We start from the raw sequence: 24,194 nt of genomic DNA, 5'->3' as shown, positions 1-24,194 counted from the left end.
ATGCTCTAATGACCGTTGGTAAGGAAACCTCTTATATTAGACAAATATAGGAGTCCAAGGTTCAGACGTGCCTGCAGCACTTGCAGTCTAACACCACAGACATGAAAGAATCATTATTCAGAGATCTGTCATCCCAGAGGAGTTGCTTGACAAAGGTCCTCGGACCTCATGGGAGGTCACAGCTCAGGGAGGCCATCTGTAATAAATGTCTGAGTTTGCTGTGGAAGATTTAGTGACACCTGGTGGTGAGAATACATATGGTTTACTGGTCTACACTGCACCCCTTCAGTTTTTCCACCAGGTTTTCCACTCCAGACCTTCAAGGATGTTCAAGGTCTTTATCAGGCGGGGCAAAATGGTTTTGCAGCAGCGCTAACAAGATATGTAACAGCACAGACAATGGACTTTTTTAAGGTTCATCACTGCAGAGCTTGGAGCTGAAATATCCACTTGTTGAGTGCCATAATGTTTGATAAAAGCCTCCAACTCAAATTACTTGCAAATGTTTAAAAGCATCAAATGTTTTGGCTTTAGTGGCTCCAAAAGTCTTTAATTTAAATATTCTGTCAGAAGCTTCATGCAATTGAGCAGTAAATGCTGAAGCATCTTAAAGATGAAATGTGAACGTGTCCTGAGACTCCACTTGTTTAACCTCCATTTCACTTTTTCTATCACAGCTCTGTAACTCTTCCAGGTCTCCTCTCGCTAAGACCGAACTCCATCAGTTTTGACTGATTACAGATTAAAACTTCTGCTCACTCAGCAGCCTGACGGCCTCCAACAGGCAGTAAAATGTGGAATTTCATGTCAGTTCTGCAGTAAAAATGTAGATTTAGAGACTTGAGTCTCCAGCAGGTTTTTCCTGAGAATTAAAGTAGTTTCAAAGCTTCTCATCCAGGTTAAATTATGATTTCATGAAATTATCTGACTCAATATCTTAAAAGAAGGAAAATTGAAGTTGCTACTGGCATAATTATCATATATTATGGAAAATATTCTTCCAGTCAGGCTGTTTAATCAGAAAAACATAATTTCCAGATACTAAAATAACTTTCTGCTCATTAATATTCATAACTAGAAACCAAAGTAGTTGAAGCTTTCTGAACAGAATGAGGAACTAGTGTTTCTTTCTTCTTATTTAGGAGGAATCACATCCGTCATGTTGCTGCTGCTTCACCTTTACTGACCTCACAATATCCAAACACTGGATTTATCGTCTCTTCACATCCGATCTTTTAATATTCTGCTGAGAAAACTTCCGAACTTATTCCTGATAAAGGAAGCTGAAAGAGACGGTGGCAGAGTTTAAAACATTTATATAATATTCTTGGTAAAACTGATTTGGATGTATCCACATGCCTCATAAACAGTCTGTACAAAAGTTTAATATACAACAACATACGTGACTCAACTCTGCTGCAGACTTCAGAATCAGTCCATTTTCTAAATGATATTTTCATCCTCAGAACATTTTTAACATTGCCACACTCAATAACGCTTTTCCTGTCCTGATTTTTTTTTAACGTTTATTGTCCTATGAATAACAATGCATAAACATACAATCTGATAAGGAAAACCAATCACAGGTTGCCTCATTTCATCATGTATAAAGGTGTTTTTTTCACTTAGACCAATTTAAAAACTAAGCAGTTCTTGGGGTCATAAATAAAACCAGGCAATTAGCTTAGCTTAGGATGCAGACGGGACCTTTGTCCTGCTTGCTCAGGTGAACCGAAGATGGAATAGGACAGTTTAAAGCAATTTCTGTGCTTGCTGTCAGTAAATGTTTGTTCAGAAGTACATTTAACTAGAGGAGATGGTTCCATTTACAGGACCAACCAGGAGGTGCAAGATTGGCTGAGTTTATGCTGAAAATAAGGCAAGTAGACGGAGAGCAGATGGATGATCTCATAACATTTAACCGAGTTTTAGTTTGACTTGTTTCTGGTTAAACAGCAGGTTTCTTATTCTTGCAGTCCACTTTTCTTTTATTTTTCAACACTGTAATGGACTTAAATGCTGCCACATCCAGACTACAATAATCTCCTCCCACGCTGAATCCTTTGGAAATGTCAAACACTGCAGACAGCAGGACTCGTGTCCTGTTGATCCAGACAGATTTGCCACAGAGAGGATCCCTCTGTGGCAAATGCGGGTGCTCGCGCCATCCTTAGTGTACCAACTGCAGCCTCTGTGTTTCTCAAATAAAACTGTATTTTTAGGGATCCAAAAATGCTACATTTAACCACATAAATGGAGGACAGAGCTAAAAGAAATCTGAGGTCAGTCAAGCATTTTGTGAACCAACATTAGAACTTCCATCATGTACCACCAGGATGGTGGCTGAGGGATTTCACATTCTATAATGCACTAATTTTAACTGCACTTCACTGTTCAAGTGTCCACCGAACCGGTCCTGGACTAGCTCTCTCCCGACCCCTACAATTTCCACGTTTTATGATATGACGCCCTCTAGCGGCGGAGTGCTTTAAATATGTGATTTTCACAAAAGGCAGAGAAATTAAAAAAAAGAAAAACCAATAACTCCTCCCCTCTGATTCAGGCACTGACATCGGCATCCAATCAGCGACACTTCCTGTTTCTGGAGGAAGCCCATATATGGTTATTAGGCAGTTCTTCAACCCTCCCAAGTAAAAGTTTAGTATAACTAGACATTATTTTACTCCTTTAACAATAAGCTCTGAAGTGCAGCACAAAAGACCATACATAAACAGGTTCTTGCCATCTATAATAAATAAATGGTTCTAATCTGAGTACTATACACATGACTCTTCAACAGACTGTATATGTGCAAATGTTTCACCACTGTCCAATGACAGGCCTGACACAACTGTAGCTGTCACAACAGACAAAAATACTGTATACATCAGGTACAACTGGATCCAAAGTAGACTGAGCTGCAGATGGAAAAAATGGAGGGTGGCAAGACTAGCAACAGCTGTGGATCCCAGAGCTCCCATGTTGCTGACATCCAGCAAATAGTAAAATTACTCAAGGTCGATGGAATCTGAAACAAACAACAAGAACACAAGAATATGAAGACCTAATGATTTATACACAGCTATATCTCAGCTTCATGGGTGTTCAGTGTGTCAGGCTAATGAACTGGAGTGGATGGACATCGTGGCCTTAATGCAGTTACAGGAAATGGCTTTGGGGAGCTGGAATAAGGTAAATATTGATCAATGTGATCTAATAAAGAGGACTCAGAGTGATAAATTAGTAATGAAGTTTAACATTTGGCTTCACGCTGGAGTTTATCGACTGTTCCAATACCTGGTGAAGTGTTTACTGTCTTCATGAACCTCCATCTCACGGCTCTTAAACTCATTCAGTTCCTTACGGATGGCAGCCTGAGGACACACACACACACACACACACGGTTATTTGGGTGTACAATTGTAGTAAAAACCTTTAACAGCAGAGGGAGCCCCAGCACAGAAACTGCCCTCCAGAACAATCGCTCTTCTTTTATAATGACATAAACTAGTGCAGTTCTACTTTCTTCTATTCGTAATGCAATAAACGTCACAGAGGCTTTAATGAGAGTTTTGATGATGCTCTAACTAGTGATGGGACGAGCGACACTGGTGCGTCAACACTGTGCCGAGAGCTCAAGAGTGACACCCCGTATCGGTGCGTGTATCGCTTTAAGAAAGAATCACGTGACCGATACAGGAATTGTATCGTTTGGATGTGCCGCGCCAAAGTGTGTTTATAAGGAAACAAACTGTATCGACATGTCGTGGGTTTGTTGGATGGAGTTTTGCAGTTGCGCAATTATGGATCGTTCTAAGAAGTTTTCCCCAGTGTGGAATAATTTTGATCTTGTGACTCCAAACAAGGGAAATCTTTTTACTTTGAGCATTGTTTACTGTTATATACAATTTTTAACGGTGGCGCTTTATCAGTTTATCAAGTGAATGACCTGTGATACATATGATAGTCAAGTCAAGAGCCTTACAGTTGCTTTATTCATTTTATAGGGTTTGTTTTTTTAACAAGTGAATGCAATGCCTTAGTCTTTACTCTGTTCTAGTAAGAGGTTTGAATTGTTTGTAACTTTTTATGTTATTGTAAGTGAAGTGTCGGCTCTGCTCCACAGAGCTATCTTACATCAATAAGAGCACTTCATCAATGCTGAGGCATTATAGAGCTCGGCATGGCAATGAAGAATTGGCAGATACTCGTGACAGAACCAGAAAACATATCCACATCTGCATCAACTTGCACTTAAAACTCTCTGCTCACCATCGTCATCTGCACCGTGTGAAAGAGTATTTTCTAAGGCTGGGGAGCTGGTGTCTAAGAGGAGAAATCGCCTCCAAAAACTTTTGTTCCCCAATAAAAATTCATAAACTAGTCACTTTTTTGTATTATTTCATATGATTTAACAGCTAAGTTAACAAAGAATGTGTGTACATAAGTAAAAAATTGTAACTGAATTGTAACTCAAATTTGCTATATTTTACATACCAACTCAGTTTAGCAAACAAGGAATTCCTTTACCTGCAATCATTTTATAACTACTGCAGGGGTCACTATCGGGTGACCAACACCGTATCAATACAGTGCCGACACAGTTTGTGTAGTGTGTCAATACACTCCTTGAGGTATCATCGTCCCATCACTAGCTCTAACTGTCCTCACATAATCTTTATGGCACAGATAACGGCAAACAGCCATGAACTGGTGAGTTTTGAAGGTTTTTATACAGCACAGGTATAAATATGACCTATACCAGCGCTTCTCAAGGTGCGATGCCAGGGGGTGTGACCCCGGAGAACATGTTTTTTTGTTTTTTTTTGCCGTACTAGAATAAAGTGTAATTGCACATCCCGCGCGCACACACCACAGAGCAAGAGATAGGAAGTGCAGTGAACAAACCACCAAGAGACAGCATGAAAAAATACTTAACTGATGAAAAGAAAGGCGGAGAGAGACGGAGATAATGAGACATACGAAAGTCTCCCGAAAGCTAAGACGAGGAAATATGACGAAGCATATATAGCGCTTGGCTTCACTGCGACTACGGTGGGAGACGAGGAAAGACCGGTGTGTTTACTTTGTCTAAAAATGTTGGCAGGACAGCATGGAGCCAAATAAATGAAGGCGTCACTTAAAGACATTACACCCCAGTCACGCTGATCAGCTGCTTGAGTTTTTTCGGCAAAAACGTGCCGAATATTGGCAACAATCATCCCGCTTTGGTCTATATTTCTTTCTTTTTTTGTTTTCTTTAATATTAATAAGGATAAAATGTTATGCAGAAGTGTACTTATAACAATTTCATAGACAAATGGTACTAATTATAGTCACGGTGTGTGTGTGTGTGGGGGGGGGGGGCGCAAAATGTTTTCTTCTTCCTAGGGGGGGCGTAACAGAAAATAATTGAGAAGCACTGACCTATACTAATACGTGTGATGAAGAAACAGCAGTAGAACGTAAACTCAGAATGAACAAAGCCTGTAAGCTGATTACAACAAGTGCTCTGTTTGTTTCTTGAAGGCATTAAAGTTTCAGGATCACACAATAATATCATGATTAAGTCAATAACCTGGTATTCTTCTGAGGCATTAAAATTCATTTCAGCTTAAACACCAACATCATCCCCTGCATGAAATAAACTGGTACACTGCCTCCAGGCCAAGACTCATTGCCAAACCTCACTAATGCCCTCAGGCAAAACAGGAGCCAACATTTTTGAGATTAGCACTCGAGGATTTTCGCAGCACCTTGTCAGCAGGGGTGAGACGGGTCCAGGGTTTGTCTGCCCTCCGGTCGTAATCCTTGGCATCAGTTACCTCCACGTACTCGTTAAAACGTAGGATCCGTCGAGCAACGAGCTCTGCCACTGTCGGCCGCACACTGAGCTGCACACAGGACGATAAGATCAAATAGGTCGCAGAATGAGTGTTTTTATTAATTCTTTCTGTCTATTTTACAGATCTCCAGAAAAGGAGGAAGACTTTATTTTATTGCTAAATAATATTGTATGTATGTTATAAATTCACAAGTTTGGAAACTCAAAAATGATGTGTGTGTGCATTTGTATGTGTGTGCACGGAACCTTTCTGGAAAGTCTCCTTTTAATCTCTTGTTTGGCCTCTTGCTCCTCAGCTTCATTCTTTTCTACATGTGAAGCACAAAAAGAGTAATTTCAAACATTCTGAGTTTGACATCTCATAGTCAGGAGTCATGTGACCTACGTCCCGTGATGGCTTTGAATACCCTCTAACTGTAAACGCAGGAGAAGACAATCGGTGGGAGTTGAAAAAGTGCAGCATTCTTCATTTAAATGGACATTTAATTCATTTCAACTCATCTGTCCGAGGACTACAGTGTTTGTGTACTCTCATGTGTGTCATATTTTCAGTCCATGGGTGAAGGTCAGGACATAGATTGATGAGTAAAATTTCTACAGGCGTTAATGGTCTAACAGGGATATTTCTCAGCTGTCAGCTTCAAAGTGCTTTATAAACACCTACGTTTGAGGATGTTTCTCTGCTCCAGCTCCTCTGTTGTGGGTCTCTGGCTCAAGCGCCTGAAAGACAAAATGTGTGGTAACCCTCACACACACAATTCCTGCCAAATTTGAATGTTCACACCTCATTCTCAGTGGAGTGTGTCTGAATGTGCAATACCTGACTAGTTTGCAGCCTATCTGTTGGCGGAGCTCATGTCTTTCCGTCTCAGAGCTCCGTGGAAGAATGTTCTTCTCCTCAAGCTCTCTCTTGCTGGGTCGGTTCCCCAGTTTAATGTTCAGGGTGTCTCGTCTGCGAATCTTCATGGCCAAAGAGCCTGAAACACAGAAGAGGAAGAACTAGTCACAGGCCATTAGCAAACAGCACACAGATACCACTGCATTGAGTCCTAATAACATGGCGATCGCAGTCATGATCCACAATGAGAGGAACTAACTCATCAATAACTGCCTCCCTTTAGAAAACGGCTAAAATCTTTCATTATTATTGATGTTATTACTATAAAACAATCATTATATGACACTATCGTCTGTTGCATTATCAATACAGTGGTTGTTATATTATCATTAATAAATACTGGGTCTGACTTTCAGCTCATGTTTACAGACTGTTGTGTGTTTATTGTGCTTTTTTTCCTCTTTTATATCGTTTTAACCTTCTTATCCTTATGAAAATATTTTTGTCATACTGTTGGTGTACTCATCCTCCTCTTCTTCCTCCTCTTCCTCATCACGGTACAGGATGGGTCCGTCGGAGTCAGAATCGCTGGTCTGGCTGTCTCTCGGCCTGTTAGGTATAATCGTCACCTCGGCACACTCCGTCTTCACACTGAGGCCTTGCGGCCTTTCAGGCTGACACTCAGCTGACCTGCAGGGAAACCATGGCAATGCTTACAACACAACCAACTGGTGATTTGCATATTTCGCCCCCACACTGATGCGGTACGGTGGGTACCACCTATGTGGTAACTCTACATGTGGTACCTCTACAACGGTGCTAGAGTGTTACATTACACAGAGAGCTCCTCACCTCAGGCTGCTCTCATCAGATGGTGCCTTCTCTTCACTCTGTATTTGGTCTTCTCCTGCCTCACACCGTGTTCTCAATGGCTTCTCCCCTCTCGAGCTAAAGTCCAATTCCCCTCTCGAACAGGAATTGTCCTCTGTAGCATTCTTGATATCAGGAGCCACCCCCTGGGATTCAGGAGCCCCACTGCTGTGGGTCTCACCACTTGGAACAGAGACTTTTGAACAGGACTCCAGTCCAGAAGCGCCTTGAAGCCCTTCTTTATCGTTCAATGAGGTAGATATTCCGTGAGACAAACGAGGAGAGGACCTCAGATCAGCAGGTTGGCCTGAAGTTTCTGATGTCTTCTGTGCTGCAGCAGCAGTGGGAGGGTCAGATTTCCTGTTGGTCCTTGCATCTTTCCTGTTATTCTGGGCCACAGCATCAGCAGCATTTTTTGTGCCACGAGAATGAAGGGTGGAGGAGGATGAAGTGTTTTTCGTTGTGCACCCAGTCTTCTTTGGATGGGAGGATTTAGCTGAGGGAGACCAGTAGATCTGTGTGTTAGACAGATGTGACAACAGCCACATTTGTTGGTGGCTACAGGGCCGATGCCAGTTTAGTGGAGACAGGAAGTACTCTCATTTACATTTTAGTGATAAATGTATGTGCCACTTTTAAACTGAGTTAGAGGCTACTGGAGGTTCTTATATTGTGGGCTTTTAGCTGACAGTATAACCGCGTCAGCCTTCATGAAGGTGTCACATAACCCACACAACATGCGGATGTCTACTAATAGCTGAACATGTGACCCCAGGCAATATGGTCTAGTGCATCTGAAAAATAACTCCAAAATAGATTATTTTAGCCAGAGCAATGAATATTATCATCTCTGATAAAGCAGCTTTTGTTCTAGTTCAACTGTTTCCCAACATAAAACAAACAGAGGCCCTCAGAAATGACCGCATGGAAATCACATGCTGCGCTACGTGCACTTCTACATGCTGCAGGATGCTGCCGACCACACTAGATAAAGGTAATGTTCCTCAATCACAAGTTGCCAGAGCTCGTTTGGGGGAAATAAAAGAAACGTGCAACACTCACTCTCACATGACCTCTCCCATCAACATCTCAGTTCACTCAAACTCGGAGCTGCGCAACGTTGCTTTTCACTTCTGTTTTTGAGAAGTGACCCAGATGTGTGGTGAGAGTGAATAACACAACCAGATACAAACTCATATTAAGGAAGGAAGGCGGTGAAGCTTGGTTTTACAGGTTTAGCTGACTTCACTTACTCATCTCCTGCCACACAAAGTCACACAAGCACATTCTCCATGCAGTGATGCAGGCAGCTGAGGGTTCTGACGGGCAAGCCGGCTGCGGACCGAACTGAACTTACCGTTCCCACGATTAATGTTGTTAGTGTTCCGCGGATTAGCTTTAACTTGACTGGATGAGCCTGCCTTGCCTGTAGGTTTACTGGCCTTTTTAGTCCCAGAGGCAGTGTCTCTGTGTCTGGTGGCCACAGCAGTGCCACCTGCAGGTTTGGAAGAGGCAGGCAGGGTGGCACTGGGCTGCTTTTTAGCTTGAACATCTCGGGGTCGCGCTTGATTTACACGAGCAAGAGATTTTGTATCACACCTCTCTGGGTTAATCGGAGAATACAGGAGAGGAAAGTATGACATGACGGTTAAAAACAGAACCAAAGCGACACGTAAAACAGACAAGGAAAAGGTCATGCAGATGAGCGGTGGCTCAAAGAAGGGAGACATCTGCTGACTGATGGAGAACGGGCCTGATCCAATCTGGAGCAGCTTCTAAAGACAACTGTCCTCCGGCGCAGAGGCACGCATGTCCCATAACTGGATATGTGTGTTTTGTCACCAGGTTCTTCCAGATTACTGACGAACAAACAAACAGCTGGGAGCTCAATGCTAACAGGGTTGAGAGGAGATCAGCAGAACACTTAAGCTGCATCGGGCAGAAGAGCAGTCTCCTGTCTCCTGAGAGGGAGGTATTAGGAGATGCCTACTGCTCTTTCAGCTGGAGAATACTGACTGCAGGTTGATATGATATCAGCCTGGAATATCTATTTGAACACATTAGAGCCACTCTGAGATCCCGCAGAGGATTCAATGTCAACCAGAAAACTGCAGCCAATACAAATTTGCTTCATAAAGTAAGTCTCCATGGCAACCAAGGCCCCAAAAGGTGCAGTATTTACTTCTAGCATATGAATACTCTCTGCTGCATTTCTAAAAGGCTCAAAAACACAAGTGAAAGATTTTGATCCAGAATGAGAGACCCTGGACCAGGAGGCATGCTGCATAAAGTAGGTGTCCTGAAAAATCAGCGCCACATTCTAACCTTAGCGAATAAATATGAACGAGAGCACAGTAGTCACATCTGGATTATTTCAAACGCACTGCACCAGCTTCCAAAGAGCTCTGGACCCAAGTGTAGTACTGTTCCAGAGTCTGGAGTGTTCAGCTCTGTATTTGTAACAAAGGTGCTGTTCAATTCATGTGTCTGAAATCATAATTAGAACCATCATGACACATTAACACATGACACACAGTTTTGTCAAGTGAGTGAACCTTTTTTGACTACAAATAATATTTGTTAACAATAACTAAGAATAACTGCAGGCAGGGGGGATCAGACTTACCAGTTTTATTCTCTTTGCTCGAGGAGTCACTGGCTCGGTCCTGTTCCTCCATTTCTGAGGACTCTATGTGAACTTTGACCTCCTCTGATGTCCCGCTGGAGGTGGCGTGGCCATTCTGGTTTTCAGTGGTGATCGTCTCATCTGGCAGATCACATTTTTAAAAAAGTTCTTAAATTGGATGTTCTCATATTAAACAGCAGTTGGAAGTGCAGCCTAACTTTGAAACAAGTCTTTATATTATTTTATTTATAATTGTTATTATATTTTAATTACATTTCTCAAATCCAGGATATTAATAAACATGGAGATAAAAGAAAGAAGAGAACCTTGATCCAGGATGAGAACTCCTTTCTGAATTAGTTCTTCCCTCGTTTGTCTGGTAGAGATTTTCCTCTCCAGAACTGAAAGACAAAGATCGTCATTCCCTAAATTCCCAGGAATGTTTTAAATATATTAAATGCCAGAAAAATGCAGATTTCATCCAGCCTTATAAGAACGAGTCCTACCTTTGGAAAGGTCCTGGAACTTGTCGCTGGTCTTCTTCTTCCTCCACTTCCATGGTTTGAAGAGTTTTCCGAATGAAGACAGTTTGCCGCGCTGCTGCCTTGCTGCGTGGGAATTCTGGGTGTTTGCTGCACTGTCCACCACCACGTCAGAGCTGGACAAAGAGGACGATTTCTCCAAGGCATCGACTGGAAGACAAACATGCAGGAAGCAGAGAGATCACATAAATGTTGGATTCCTGCAGCCACAGGCCAGCACAGATGCCGTCCTGGTGCTTTAATGAGGAACATCAAGTCCAACAGAAAAAGAGCAAAAATTCAATTACAGTAAGTTCAGACTTTTACCAAATCAAATGATTGAGTCTTTTTACTCTCTTAAATGACCATGATGCTAGAAGGGAAATGCACACTGAGTCCTTATGTATTAAGCACAGTTCCACAGCAGCAGCAGCAGCAGTGATTTTCCGGCATCTGTATGTGCTCATGTGAGCGTGCTTACTGCTGAGATTGTTGCCCTTACACAACTCCTCTGCTTCCTGTGGAACGATTAGAGGAGCAGTGAATTCTGGGATACTGAACAGAGCAAGTGGAGGGTGTGTGTGTGAGTGTGTGTACATGCAGCACCAGAGGCCCTTACAGAGCACAGAGTAACAGCAGCATGTGATTTCTCAGGTCCAAACAGTGGATAGATTTTGTTATTTTAGCCACAACTGAAAACCTGCTGACTGCAAGGAACAAACCAGGAATCAAAGCATGTTTCCCTGCACTTGTCTTCAACATAATCATTACAACCAGTACAGAAAATGCGTGTAATAATGACACAGCAGCAACACAGCAATACAAGATAACTTGCACTACTTAAGGAGGGAAAACTGCAGCGTTTTACTGAACATTGAAGCCAAAAACCTTCTATATTGAAGTCAACAGTTGTGACTTTCAGCAGGAAGCCAGAAATCAACATGTCTCCACTGACACCATTATGAAGTACAATGAGTCCTAAAAGTCATTAAAATCCAAACACTGATGGAGAAAGAGCGCAAACCATGGTTCAGAACCAAAAACTGACAAACTTTTCAGATTGCTACAGCAGTTTCAGGCTTCGCATGTGAGGTTATCGATGAGGAAAATGGAAGGATGTGGGTTAAAAAGCTGTCATAATGAACTGTTTAATGATTATATGATGCCTTCAGTGTTGGGTCAATGAAGTTGTCACAGCTGCGGGCAATCATGCCCGTGAGCCGCTTCGCCCCGCACACCTGTTGTCAGGAACCAGATAAGAACCCAAATGCGCTTTATTGTCGGACACAGACAACAGACAGGATTCTCCGGGGAGTGAGCAGAACAGAATAGTCGGGGACAGGCAAGGTCGAGATCGGGCAGAAGGCAGACAGAATGGTCAGGAACAGGCAAGGTCGGAACAGGGCAGGCAGGCAAACAGGAATATGCTGGAAAGTCATCGGGAACGAATAACGATCTGACAGGGAGCAGGTGTGCCTCCGGGAATTAAGAAAGGGGCTCATTAGTGTCCAGATTCACAACAGGTGTGCGGGGCGAAGTGACTCACGGGCATGATTGCCCGCAGCTGTGACACCTGTTGTGCATCAGGACTCTAATGAATGCTCATCTTAAACCCCGGAGGCACACCTGCTCTCTGCCACATCGTTATTCATTCCCGATGACTTTCCAGCGTTTTCCTGCCTGCCCGGTTTCAACCTTGCCTGTTCCTGACCATTCTGTTTAGCCTGCTCCCCGGTAAACTCTGTCTGCCTTCTGCCCGCTCTCGACCTTGCCTGTCCCCGACTATTCTGTTCTGCTCGCTCCCCGGAGAATCCCGTCTGTTGTCTTTTTCCGACAATAAAGCGGTGTTCAACCAATCTCGTGTGTCGCATTTGGGTTCTTATCTGGTTCCTGACAGAAGTCAGTTTTAGGCTAAGGTGGATAAAATGGCATGGTTGTTTAAATGATGCCGGACTGGTGAAAAACCTGAACAAATCCAGTCTGAAAAAATACTAACACGGGTTTGCAGTGCCGCGGTGCACAAAAGCAATGTTTGTGCTTCTATTGTTTGATTTTGCTTTATGCGCCTGATCAGAAGGAAGGAAATCAATTTCTGAGGCCGATAACGATCAGGAGCACCAGCCACTGATGCTGGTGACCATCTGGAGCTCAATGTGCATGCATCATAGTCAGACAGGAGGCACAGATGATGGTTTTACTCTGCAGGAGGAAAATAAAAATATTTTATTAAAATAAAATGCAGATGTGGCATCAGCCTAATTTAGGTGTCCTGAGTTGGTAATCTTCTGATGAATTAAACTGGGAGAAATTTAGTTTGGTAAAAGTCTCCACTGTCAAATATTTATCCAATCAGATGGAGCAGCTACATCTGCTCATCAGCGACAGGAACAAAACACAGAAGCTTTTAGAACAAACAGCAACAATATACATAAATAAAACAATTGCAGTCAATGCTGCAGGCTGTCCCCATGTTTGTTCTCTCTCTCTCTCTCTCTCTCTTACCCCCCACACACACACTCTTCCTGTTCCTGCATGATATCAAATATCTGCAGCTGCTAATGTTCAGCTGTTAATGATGAGAAAATCAGCCATTATCATCACCATTAGAGGTCTATCAAACCTGCGGGGACGTGGACAGAGTCACTATGAGCAGGTGAGACAGGAATGAAGGAAACTCTAAAATCATGACCTTCTTTTGGTTTGTTAAATATCATCACGGCAACATTCCTTTCTGTATTTTTAGGAGTCAGTCTCCCGTTATTACCCTGCTCATGCTAGTTTACAGGAAACTGGTAGCAGATATTGATCTGCCTATTTACAAGCAGACATACAAACTGGTTCCAGTTCGGTCAGACAAATTCACACTGGTTTTATCCAGATCCATGCCGTGTTGAAAGCACCTAAAAGAACAAAGGAGGGAGGTTAACGAAGGACAGTGACAAAGAGCCCATATGACATCCGTCGCTGAACACAACAAAGTGGAAATAGATTTCCTGTTTCCAGTTATCAACAGTTTTTAGAGGTGTGGCCATTCTGCCCAAACCTCAACTGTCTAAAAGCTATTGTCACCGCCGACAACACTGTGATCCACCAAGAAAGTGACATCATGAACCCTCTGCAGCACTGTATAGTAAACATATCTTAACCTTAAAGACAGAGGAGCTTCTATCTGCCCTCCAGCAACATCGGGGCCACCGGGAAACTAAAACAACAAATTTGTTCAACCGCTTGTTCAACAGCGAGTGTTGATGCATCTTCATATTTTCTCTTAAACACCACCAGTGCAGCTCCAACTGGTCTAGCTGGCCTCAACCCAGACACCTTATTGTAAGCACTGATTTCCAATTTTAGATGCTCCTTTAAGGAGGCCGAGCCCCGACGCTCACGCACGTTAAATACTGTGTAAAACACGTGTAAATGCCGACAGGTTTTGTGTGCTTCCACGGGTACAGGTGGGCAGTAATGTTCTGTTCAAAGGCTTCTCAGCTGGTACAAGAAGAGTATGGGTGGAGGAGGGAGGAGGGGAAGGGGAGAGGCTTCCTTCCTTCACTGTGAGCCACTGAGGAGGGAAGGACAAGAGGAAGACTGACGGAGAAGGAAGAGAAGAAGGGGAACGAAGACAGAGACAGAAAAGTGGAAACTGAAGTTGGCGTATTAGAAAATATTAAGAAGAGAAAGTAAGAAGTTGGAGGAACAGTAAAACTGTAACAGGACGTGTTGGACGGGAGCAGGGAGGAGCGAGAGCTGGGCCCGCCTTTCAACACTTGGCTCATTTTTTCCAAATCTTTCAAAAATGTGGGTCAGAGAGGCAAACGTCAGTAACTCATGACACTCGCCGGACCTGGAGGCTTCAAGCCAACACTGCGATGTAAAAAAAAAAAAAAAAAAACCCAAAAAACGCAGCATTGGAGACGTCAGCAGTGCTGATGAAATTTCCTTCACACTTAAAGCACGTGAACGCATCACTATGAAAGCCATAGATCATTTTAGCTGCAGGGGTGTGTGTGTGTGCATGTGTGTGTATGTGTGTGCGTGTAGACTGTTTAAATAAGCTACTAAACCCTTTACTTCAAATGTTGATGGCTTTGTGTTGTGATCATCACTGGAGGCTGTTGCTGGAAACACCAATACAACACAGATGGAATTATTGATGAGACAATGGGATGTAATTAATACTGAAACAGCACTTACAAAAAGTGATTTAGAGAAGAATAGAGAACCGTTTTGATCCAAATGATGTCGCATTTTAGCTTTCAAGCCAATTTAAAAGCTAAGGAATTTAAATAACGGTGTATGAATGTTGCATTTGCTGTCAGTGGTTCAGTCGTATTTTAAAGCATCGTTGGGTCGGAGGAATTAGGAGTGTGTCAAAGAAAGTTTAAAGTGCATTTAAAGTTCGCTGCGGTACCTATACAAATTCTACGTGTCGAGATTTGCAACTGTCAGAGCTCTGTTGGATTTCCTGTTTCCTGACAGAGATAAACAAGCTTTAAAAGTATGTTTATAATTAAGTCGATCAACTAAAACCCGAAAGAGGCTGCGACAAAACACCGTTTTAACAGCGCTGTGGTTGCGCAACATTTACATCCTGCTTTAATGCTGCTGTTCACTGACAAAAGTCACCAATAATTCGTGAAGAGGTGCGGGTTTGAATCCACACGCCAAATGCGGTCAAGCTAACTTCCTATTAGCACGAAAACTTGGTGCCTTTATTTTGACTCGAAAGTTCGGTTAGAAACCGGCGGCGGTACCGCTGAAGAAAGAGGGCGAGAATGAGGAGACATCCTGGGTAAAGATAGCGGAATGTTTCAGAGGCGAGAGGAGGGACTACAGGCACTCACCGTTGTCCGCCTGAGACACGGCAGACACGGCTGTCTGACCCATATTCGGCGTCCCCGGAGCTCCGGGCCGGACCGGGGCCCCTCGAAAATCACACACTCACGGCCTCCCACAGCACAAAGCCCGCACGCAGCCGCCGACGGACTCCATTTCGGGAGAAAGTTAAGTTTGAGAGCCGTCGATTTGCAGGGTGACAGTCTCTGTAACTCCCCCTCCCGCCTCCTGCTTCCTCTGGCCGGAGAATGCTTCTCATTCGCCGCGCAGACTGAAGGCGCTGCTGGGGTCAAAGGGTCCCAGGGTCCGACACCTCCACACGCTTTCACACCGGTGGAGGGGAGAATACGTAGGCTGTAAGACTACCAGCACGCTGGCACAAAACTCTGACGGGCAAATGGACCAAAGTGGGGTTTAGTAAGGTGATCAAACAAAAGAAAGAAGAAATATGCTTTAGGGATGGAGACAACTCCAGCTGTGTCTAGGTGCTGCGCCAACAAAAACCAGTTCAGAAGGACCCTTTGGACAGGTGTCACCCCGCATCACCTCAGTGCATGTTTCACAAATACACATGCAATACAGTATATGGCACACCTCTACTATATCTGTGTAGGATCTAACACTGGAAGAGTGAGGCTTCTTCAGACATCTGTGTGATACCTGTGGGGCACCTGTGGAGCACCTGAGTCAGGTTGTGATCTCCAAAAACTCAGTGTTCAGCACTGAGCTCCAGCTGTGTTTCAAGAGAAAAAACAGAGGCTCTGGTGGATGTGAGGATCTGTTCGGAGGGCCCCTGTGCTGCATCCAGGCTCTTTCAGTGTGGGTGGAAAGTTTTTAAAGGTGGAGGTTCATCAGTACAGGAGCAACCAGGGCGTGGAGCTGCTGTGTCACATTTTGCTTCTTCTGGAATCGCAAGCTTTTTGTTATCATATTGATTTAATAAGTTACTTTGAGTTTCTGAAACAGACTATTCATAGGATTGATAAAATAAAATGTGGTCCCTTCAGGTCAGTACAATTATTTATCCTTTACTGTTGATTTGTTGCATTAGAGACACGCTGAATAGAGACACACACTCACGCAGGCTTTTTTATTTGAGAAAAATACTGCCCCCTACTGTTGACAAAGGCATCCACACCGTACAAATCAGACTATAATAGGAGCCATGAATTTAAATTAAACATCAAATTTAGTAAAATACTTCAGTTGTGATATGTTTGTTTTTCGATTAATCTATTAATTACATTTTGGCACATTTTGGCTTTTCATGTTTAACACTGTTTAAAAAGTAGTTGGTTATTTACTCTATAAAAGTATATATGAAGAGTAGAACTAGTATTAGTGGGTAACTTTAGAGTCATTGACCCCAAAAAGATCTATTGTTCTAATCACAGGAGTTCAGCCGTATTTGACAGAAGTGGATAACAGAGGCAGGAAGCCAGTACAGAATGATAAAAGTACTTAGTGTAATTAACAGAGGAAAATGGCTGCATTAGCGTCATCAGGCGGGATAATTGAGTCATAATTCAGGTTATAAATCAGCTCATTAAATAGACAGATTTGTAATCTATAGTGAACAATCTGTACTGATCGCTGCAAGATGTTTAAATTATGTAGTTAGTGGATCGTTATTGGTTCCGTATGATTTCTTTCTAAATGTTGAGCCCGAATGACGGTTTAGGCCAAATACAGAAGGTGAGGGAGGGTTGATGAGGCCACGGTTCAGGTTCAGAGTTGGTACCAGTGAGGGATTAAAATCACTGTCAATGTTACTGGGCCAGTTCTCCCCTGCAGATCTGAAGATTTCAACGCTGATGACATCACTTCTCTCCAAATGTCGACCATAAATTGCAAAACGAAGGTAAAAGGTTTGAGCCGGCTGAGACCGAGTGGCTGGGCTCCCTGACCAAGGACAGAACACTGATTACATCATTTAAACAACAGGAAGACAGATTATAGAAGACATCAGCCTGTCCATTACTCATCTCACAACATTCCAAGATTATTCCAGCATTATGAGAAGGAGGGCAAAGTTTTCAAAGTGAACCCTTTTCCATCTTTTCCTGACACCATGTCAGACATCAGATGATGATTTTGACCTTTTCATTGACCGGAAGAGCAGAAAAAGACCGGGAGGGCGATGGAGGAGAAAGGCCAGAAGAAAGGAAAAGAGTCATCAAATATTAAGTGGCAGCCTCAGCAGAACACGGGGGTAATAATTGTTTAAGTGCTACTTTTCAAGGCCCTTCCAGCCTTCCTGTGACTTATTCATTAATCAGTTTCTGTGCAGGTGCAGTTTAACAACCTCAACGAGGCCGAACGACAACGATGCATTTTCCACAACTGTTGGAAACGGAGTCGAAAGAAAGAACCGCCTTGACAGAAAACCTGTCCTCTATTAAAATAAGGTTTATCTTTAACAGCAGGAGGCTCAGGTTCTCTGCAGCCCCTCTGAAACCTGATCTCCTGTTTGTTGTATTCTATCTGGCACAATCCATAAGACGCCATCGTTGCTAAAATGTTGCTTTTGTAAATCAATAGTTGACATCCTGCCAGACAGGCAGCCAGAAAATGAGACAGAGAGACACGGAGAGACAGGGAGAGACACAGAAAGACAGGGAGAGACATTGAAAGATGGGGAGAGACACACAGAGACAGGGAGAGACATAAAAAGACAAGGAGAGACACAGAGAGACAGGGAAAGACAGAAAACAGGGAGAGACACAGAAAGAAAGGAGAAACAGAGAGACAGAGAGAGACAAATAGAGACACAGAAAAAGGGAGAGACAGGGAGGGACACGGAAAAGTGTTCTGCAATGAGGGTCTTTCATGATAATCACACCATCACGCGTCTCCAAACACTATTCATGAAGAAGTTGGGTCTGATAAATTCTGAGGAGGACATTTTCTATCCTAACAAACCACCAACTGGACGGTAACTTACTGGAGAAAACTGCAAATACAGGTTCTCCAGGTGGGTTTTCTGTCATCAGCTTGCTGTTATGGAAACACGGTAATGGTTTGTCTGGTTCTACCAGTGGGTGCGTGTGACTGTGTTCAGTGAGTCCAGTGGTGTGCAGTCACACAGTGGTGAAAGGCTGGTACATTTAAACACACTTATCCTGTCATTTACACCTATGAATAAATAAATAAATCCACCACATTGCACAGCTAATCTGTTACTCACGCCTGCACCAAACGCCGTCACATTTGTAACGTTTGTTGGTGTCTTTGCGTTCACCCACTTCACCCATCACGTTACATCTACACTATCCATGAATGTTCATCAAAACTCCCACGTTAATGTAGAAAAGTAGCCAATGAGACGGGTAATGGTGTTCTTCTGAGGCAACATTAACCATCCTCCCCTGATGCTGATGGATCCAAACAACATAAATAAATATAATTTATCCCTCTGGATTTTTACTTGCAGCGCAGGAGGACAGGTAAGATTGTGTTACCTGCAGGTATGTGACCAAGTGCTGCTTTGTTTTGCAAACTGTGGTATCACAACCTCCCCGCAGTGCTACTATGTTGTGTAAAGCCTTCAGCAGCTGGCTAAGCTTCGCCACCACACACATGCATAACATCCTGCCTTATATTTAACATGTGACGTATTCTGACAAACACCACTAACAGCAATTAGACAAAATTAGACAACATGAACCAAGAATATCTTCCGATATGAGTGTGACACAAATATGCCGATGTGTCATAAATTTAATTTGGTCTGGTACAGGATGTACCACCGAGAATCCTGTTTTTTCCGTCCCTCTATAGAAACACTAAGGTGAGGTGGTATCACACGAATGTATATGAGAGCCCCTGTTGGATTAATGCAACTGTGAGCAGCTTTATGACACTGATATTTTCTTAGGCATAAGCATGCAATAATGATGTATAAGCATTACCAAAACTGCACCTCACAGCAAAGTAGGAGCATGTTAAGTGAATATACAGCCAATGTTTAGGTTATTAAGTGTTCTGCCTGCAGCATTAGCATCTTATTAATATTGCAAAACATTCACTACTTGTCTTTTAAAGTAGTGTTGCCTTACATAATGCATGGCTCTGCTGTCACTGACACATGTTTATTCTAGATTTCAGGAAATATGAACTCGCTCCCAGTTACAGCCACCATCACTGGGAACAATAGTCAAACACCAGTAGTGACTCAGGATTTACTTCCAAACAGCGTCCTTTCAAAAGGTTCCCTCCAGACTTGTCCCTGTGATTGAAACTGTGTCCTGGCTGGTTCATAATCAAGGGAAATGAGGAGAATTTACAGCCTGTCATTTGTCCTGACAAGGGACAGATGTGAAAAGTAAAGAGAAGCAAGAACAAATCTCTCACGTGGCTCCTGTTGCAGTGACGCAGACACGAGGGGTGCAGGACAACACATGCAGCAGACAGGATGCAGCTTATTTTGTAGATTAACTCACCGTCATGTTCCATGACTTGACCCCAGGAATATATGAGCAGTGTGTGATGGTCTTCGTCTTTCCGACACACCACCTCCCTCTGCCTCCCTCTGTCCTTCCTTCTCCCCTCTCTCTCTCTCTTGGCTCAACCCTCCCCTTCCTTCCTCCTTTGCTCTCTCTCCACTGACGACTCTGCTCACTCCCCCCTCCCAGTCTTACTCCAGTAAAGACCATTAAAAGTTAATGTTTGTTTCCATCTCAGTCCCTCCTTCTCGCTCTCTCAATCTGAGTCTCCTCCCGCATTTATCTCCATCTCTCTGCCTGTCAAGTTTCTGTTCCCTCCATCCCTCCAGCAACGGTCTGGCTCCAATCTCACCTCTACCCACACACACACACACACACACACACACACACACACACACACACACACACACACACACACACACACACACACACACACACACACACTTCCAGCCTGCAGACCTCCACATTATCCTTTAAATCTACTCCTCTGGATGAATCACACATACATTCACGCACCATAAGATAATTAACCTGCTTCATGTACACCAGTAAATCAGTTCATTATTGCATCGTAGAAGAGGCTACGACCCACTGTCATCCATTGCCACCCACAACTTTTTAAGTCCCAAAACACCTCCAATTCAAGCCAAATGAAAGAAGCATCACATACACTCAGAGTGTTTGCTTTTCCCTTTCCCACCTTTTCTTATCTGTATTTTTACTGCAGGCCTCAAAGCAAACAGGCCTCAGTACTACTGTTACATAAGGTGTCAAACAAGAAAACAAACCTATTTTATCCTGACTTTAAATTACATAGTATGGCTGGGGTTTAATCAAGAAATTCTGTTAATGATTAGCACAGTTTTTTTCAGGAACATTTCGCTGTAAAATCTAGAACATCGGTCGAGAGAAAAGGCAACACAGAAGTCCATATATGATCAAAAACCTACAACAAAGTCTTGGAAGAGGAAGAAAACAAAATAAATACAACCCCCACCACATCACCATCAGGGACAACTGGGAATTAGGCCCAGACAAGGATGAAGAAAAAGACCTTCAAAATAAAAGAGGAAGCATAAGAACCAACATAGGCAACACTCATTACATGAAAAAGAGAAAAATTAGTTCACTGGTCTTTTGTTTTTGCCTTCAGAAACAGGAGCCGCAGCTTTCATTTCCTGCCTTTTATGAAATCTGTTTGTCTTTTCACTAGATTTAATCTGTGAGAAGAAAATGATGAGTGAGACATGAACAGACTGTAAACACAAATAAATGCAGATTCATTTATTAATTAACTAATAATGGAGCTAAAACTGGTGATCTTATCAATCCCAACACACACACACACACACACACACACACACACACACACACACACACACAACACACACACACACACACACACATGCGCACACACAGTTTAACACTCACTCTAACAAAGACAAAAGTATAATTAACCCTGTGTGTCAGATTGATAAATATTATGAATGAAATAAATTTAAAAAATAAAAACTCTTTGTTGGGTTTTTTTTGACATTTTTAAAGTAAATGTAACCGGTCGTGTTTGCATAATCAACTTAAAGATTGTTGAAGATATGTTGGGAAGACAAACCAGCAAACTGATTTGTTCAGTATTTTATATGTGGATCTGAGTCCTTGTCTAAAAACTGTTCTAATTAAATTGCCCGTCTGTGCTGTAATACAGCCTTCAATTAGTGCAGAAGTACTTGGAGGCTCATTTGTGGCTGTTGGAGGAGCGACTGAGAATAAACTGTGTGTGGGCGGCAAAGAGGGCAGAGCAGCACATCACATTTTAACAAGTAGTTGTTGCAGACTAAAAACCGTCTGTAATCAATGCAATTTTGAAAGAACCAGAAGCTTCTTTTCTTCTACATTTTCATCCATCCTGTCCTCCTCCTTAATCGTGTCTAATCAACATCTCATCTCTGCATTGACTGTCTCCTTGTCCCTGTCTCCTTTATTTTCTGCTCTTTATTCTCTCATCCATCCTTTTGTCTTCACACACTCCTCCTGTTATATATTCTCCCTCTCTGGAGTCGTTAAGACCACTGTGACACAATCTGGAGGCCATTGTGCTGCTACCAGACAGCAGATCCCATCAGTGATGCCCATTTGTGAAAGTGTAATATCATATACAGCATGTGTAAATGTCCTTAAACATGTCTGCATGCATAATAAATGAACAGCGGCCTCTGCTGCTGGAGGCTCTGGGGGCTGCAGCTGCGGGGCACCTCTGTGAGGGATCATTCAACAGCTGGAGTTGCAAACTTGACAAACACAGAGGCCTGGGAGAACTGGAAGCATAGGCAGAACCAGAGGATCTGGGAAGACAAGAAAAGCCAGGAAGCACAGAAGAAACGGGAGCCATCATGTAACTGGGCACAATATTGGGGCTTTTCAGTAAGCACCTACTGAGCTCTACAGGGCTCTACTGAGCTCTGCTGGGCTTGGTTGTTAAGGTTTTCTGTTTCTGGGTGGGTGCTTGGTGACAACGACTAATTCACAAGAATCAAACCCACCATTTAAAAGAAAATCCAACTAAAGATTCAGAAACAAACAAACCCTGAGAGCACACTGATATTGATGCCATGCGTTAATTCTCAAAACGCTTAATAAAACAAATAAAAGTTCTTCACATGAACAGAGACGCCTCCCCTTTGAGATAAATCCTGATAAGATGCCCCAGCGGAGCTTTTCCCTCTGAATAAGTGCTTGTCATCACTGTGTTCCCTTTAAGTCTAAAGACAGTAAATCAGTTAACATTTCAGGAACCATCTGAGAACTCTTCCTCACCCACATGTTATAGCCTCATCTAATGTGTCATATGTGCATGTGCACGTAGTGGTAGTAGCGCCCCCTGTCGTTTGATTCACAAAACCACCTCTTTCATTCAGCCTTAAAGGCTCTTTCTCAGCAGGAGGGTTCGGTACGATTGCGTCGGGTATACGGAAACATTTCATTTGTTTTGGTTCACTTTCACACTGCACTCTGGAAAGTGGACCAAACACATCTGACAACGTTTTGTTGAGGCTTCAAATGTTTGCAGGTGATAATCCGTTTGAGTCCAGAGTTCAGATGAGATTTACACTGGAAGTGGAGGCCCAGCGGAAATAATTGCTGGTGGATCAAACAGCTCTGATGTGAAAGCCAAAGACAAAAGACCCTAAACCACAAAGACTTATTTTCAGACCAGTGAGTTTCAAGCGTAACAGCACAAACCCCATCTGAACATTTCCTGTCATAAACTCAAGACTTCCGGCTCTGACTGAAGACAAGCCCAGCTGCTGAAGATGGCTTTCATCTTACGAAAAACTATGATCACGAAGACTGCAGAATAAATCCACAAGTCTGAACTTGGAAGTGGATCCAAAACAAGAAACATGCTTGTAAATGGTCACAATTCAGCAGACAAGATGATTAAGATCGGAAAATGTGTCTTTTCTCCATTTTCTTTCTGTTTTAAGACAATTATCTCTCTCTCACACACGCGCGCGCACACACACAGGAGCTAGATCATAACAGGTCACTTTGGAATGTAGTAACTGATTATCTCTTATGAATGCCTACATCTTGTTTGATCGTTTGCTTTATGTTGCCAAGGTGCAGATGACTCTCATATCTCTGGTTCTTCCGGGGACCATCGGGTACATCTGATTTTATCTTGTTTAGTTATGAGGTTTAAGAAAAAGAAAGATAAAAAGCAGAAGGGGAGACTTGCGGTAAATTTAAAAACTCAATGAGAAAATGCTTTTTTTAATGAGCCTTTTCTGTTTTTACCTGAACGGGCCAGTCGCAGCCTGCACAGCACATTGGACCTGAATCCGAATGTGTCGCTCTTTGATCGCCTCCTGCGTTGGGGCCACAGTGGCGGGTTTCTCATCTTCGGGTGATTGTCCCCATCTTCCTCCTCCATAGTTGCCTCCTCTGTCAGCTCTGTATCCATAGTTCCCTCCTCTGTCAGCACTGTATACTCTCTGAAGATGAGAGAACAGGAAACGCCAGCATGTAACGCATCGTCAATGGTTTACAGCAGCTATAGTTGTGCGTGCGTAAAAGACGCAACAGACATTTCGAAAATGTGGCCACACCGACGCGCGAGGGCGTGTGGTGCGTAATTGCAGGTATCTCTCTGTTATGGCCACTATAATTTTACATGTTTTGTACAAGTTAAAATGTTAATTGCCCCGCACAGGCA

General features: G+C 43.0%; 1 protein-coding gene and 1 long non-coding RNA gene across 6 annotated transcripts; both read right to left on the bottom strand.

The window, feature by feature from the left end:
* Positions 1 to 1,299: 1,299 nt before the first annotated feature.
* On the bottom strand, positions 1,300 to 24,077 carry phactr2 (phosphatase and actin regulator 2). 5 transcript variants are annotated; one of them, XM_057047831.1, is made up of 13 exons: positions 23,777 to 24,077; positions 10,686 to 10,871; positions 10,506 to 10,580; positions 10,180 to 10,320; positions 8,911 to 9,156; positions 7,536 to 8,049; positions 7,195 to 7,373; positions 6,666 to 6,822; positions 6,510 to 6,565; positions 6,092 to 6,153; positions 5,757 to 5,894; positions 3,298 to 3,374; positions 1,300 to 3,028 (listed from the first exon to the last, which is right to left on the bottom strand). In XM_057047831.1, exons 1-13 carry the CDS (start codon positions 23,940 to 23,942, stop codon positions 3,013 to 3,015), a joined length of 2,013 nt encoding a protein of 670 aa, XP_056903811.1. In that variant the 5' UTR covers positions 23,943 to 24,077; the 3' UTR covers positions 1,300 to 3,012. The 5 variants fall into 5 exon arrangements, with proteins under 5 accessions (XP_056903811.1, XP_056903813.1, XP_056903812.1 ...); XM_057047833.1 differs by lacking the exon at positions 23,777 to 24,077 and adding an exon at positions 19,976 to 20,134; XM_057047832.1 differs by lacking the exon at positions 23,777 to 24,077 and adding an exon at positions 15,542 to 15,795.
* LOC130533997 (uncharacterized) lies at positions 4,467 to 5,737 on the bottom strand. The gene is made up of 2 exons (XR_008952768.1): positions 5,428 to 5,737; positions 4,467 to 4,756 (listed from the first exon to the last, which is right to left on the bottom strand). It is a non-coding gene; the product is annotated as an uncharacterized LOC130533997 (long non-coding RNA).
* Positions 24,078 to 24,194: the final 117 nt, after the last annotated feature.

The sequence above is a fragment of the Takifugu flavidus genome, chromosome 11, assembly GCF_003711565.1.
Source record: "Takifugu flavidus isolate HTHZ2018 chromosome 11, ASM371156v2, whole genome shotgun sequence".
In the NCBI taxonomy this organism is placed as follows: Eukaryota; Metazoa; Chordata; class Actinopteri; order Tetraodontiformes; family Tetraodontidae; genus Takifugu; species Takifugu flavidus.
The sequence above is the reverse complement of the archived record's forward strand: the minus strand, read 5'-3'. Positions and strand labels throughout refer to the sequence as shown.

Coding starts and splice junctions, on each gene's coding strand:
- phactr2 (XM_057047831.1), bottom strand. CDS start 23,942: ATGGATACAGAGCTGACAGAGGAGGCAACTATGGAGGAGGAAGATGGG. Junction 6,566..6,665: donor ATAGGCTGCAAACTAGTCAG/GTATTGCACATT, acceptor TTTGTCTTTCAG/GCGCTTGAGCCAGAGACCCA. Junction 5,895..6,091: donor AAAGGAGACTTTCCAGAAAG/GTTCCGTGCACA, acceptor TCCTGTGTGCAG/CTCAGTGTGCGGCCGACAGT.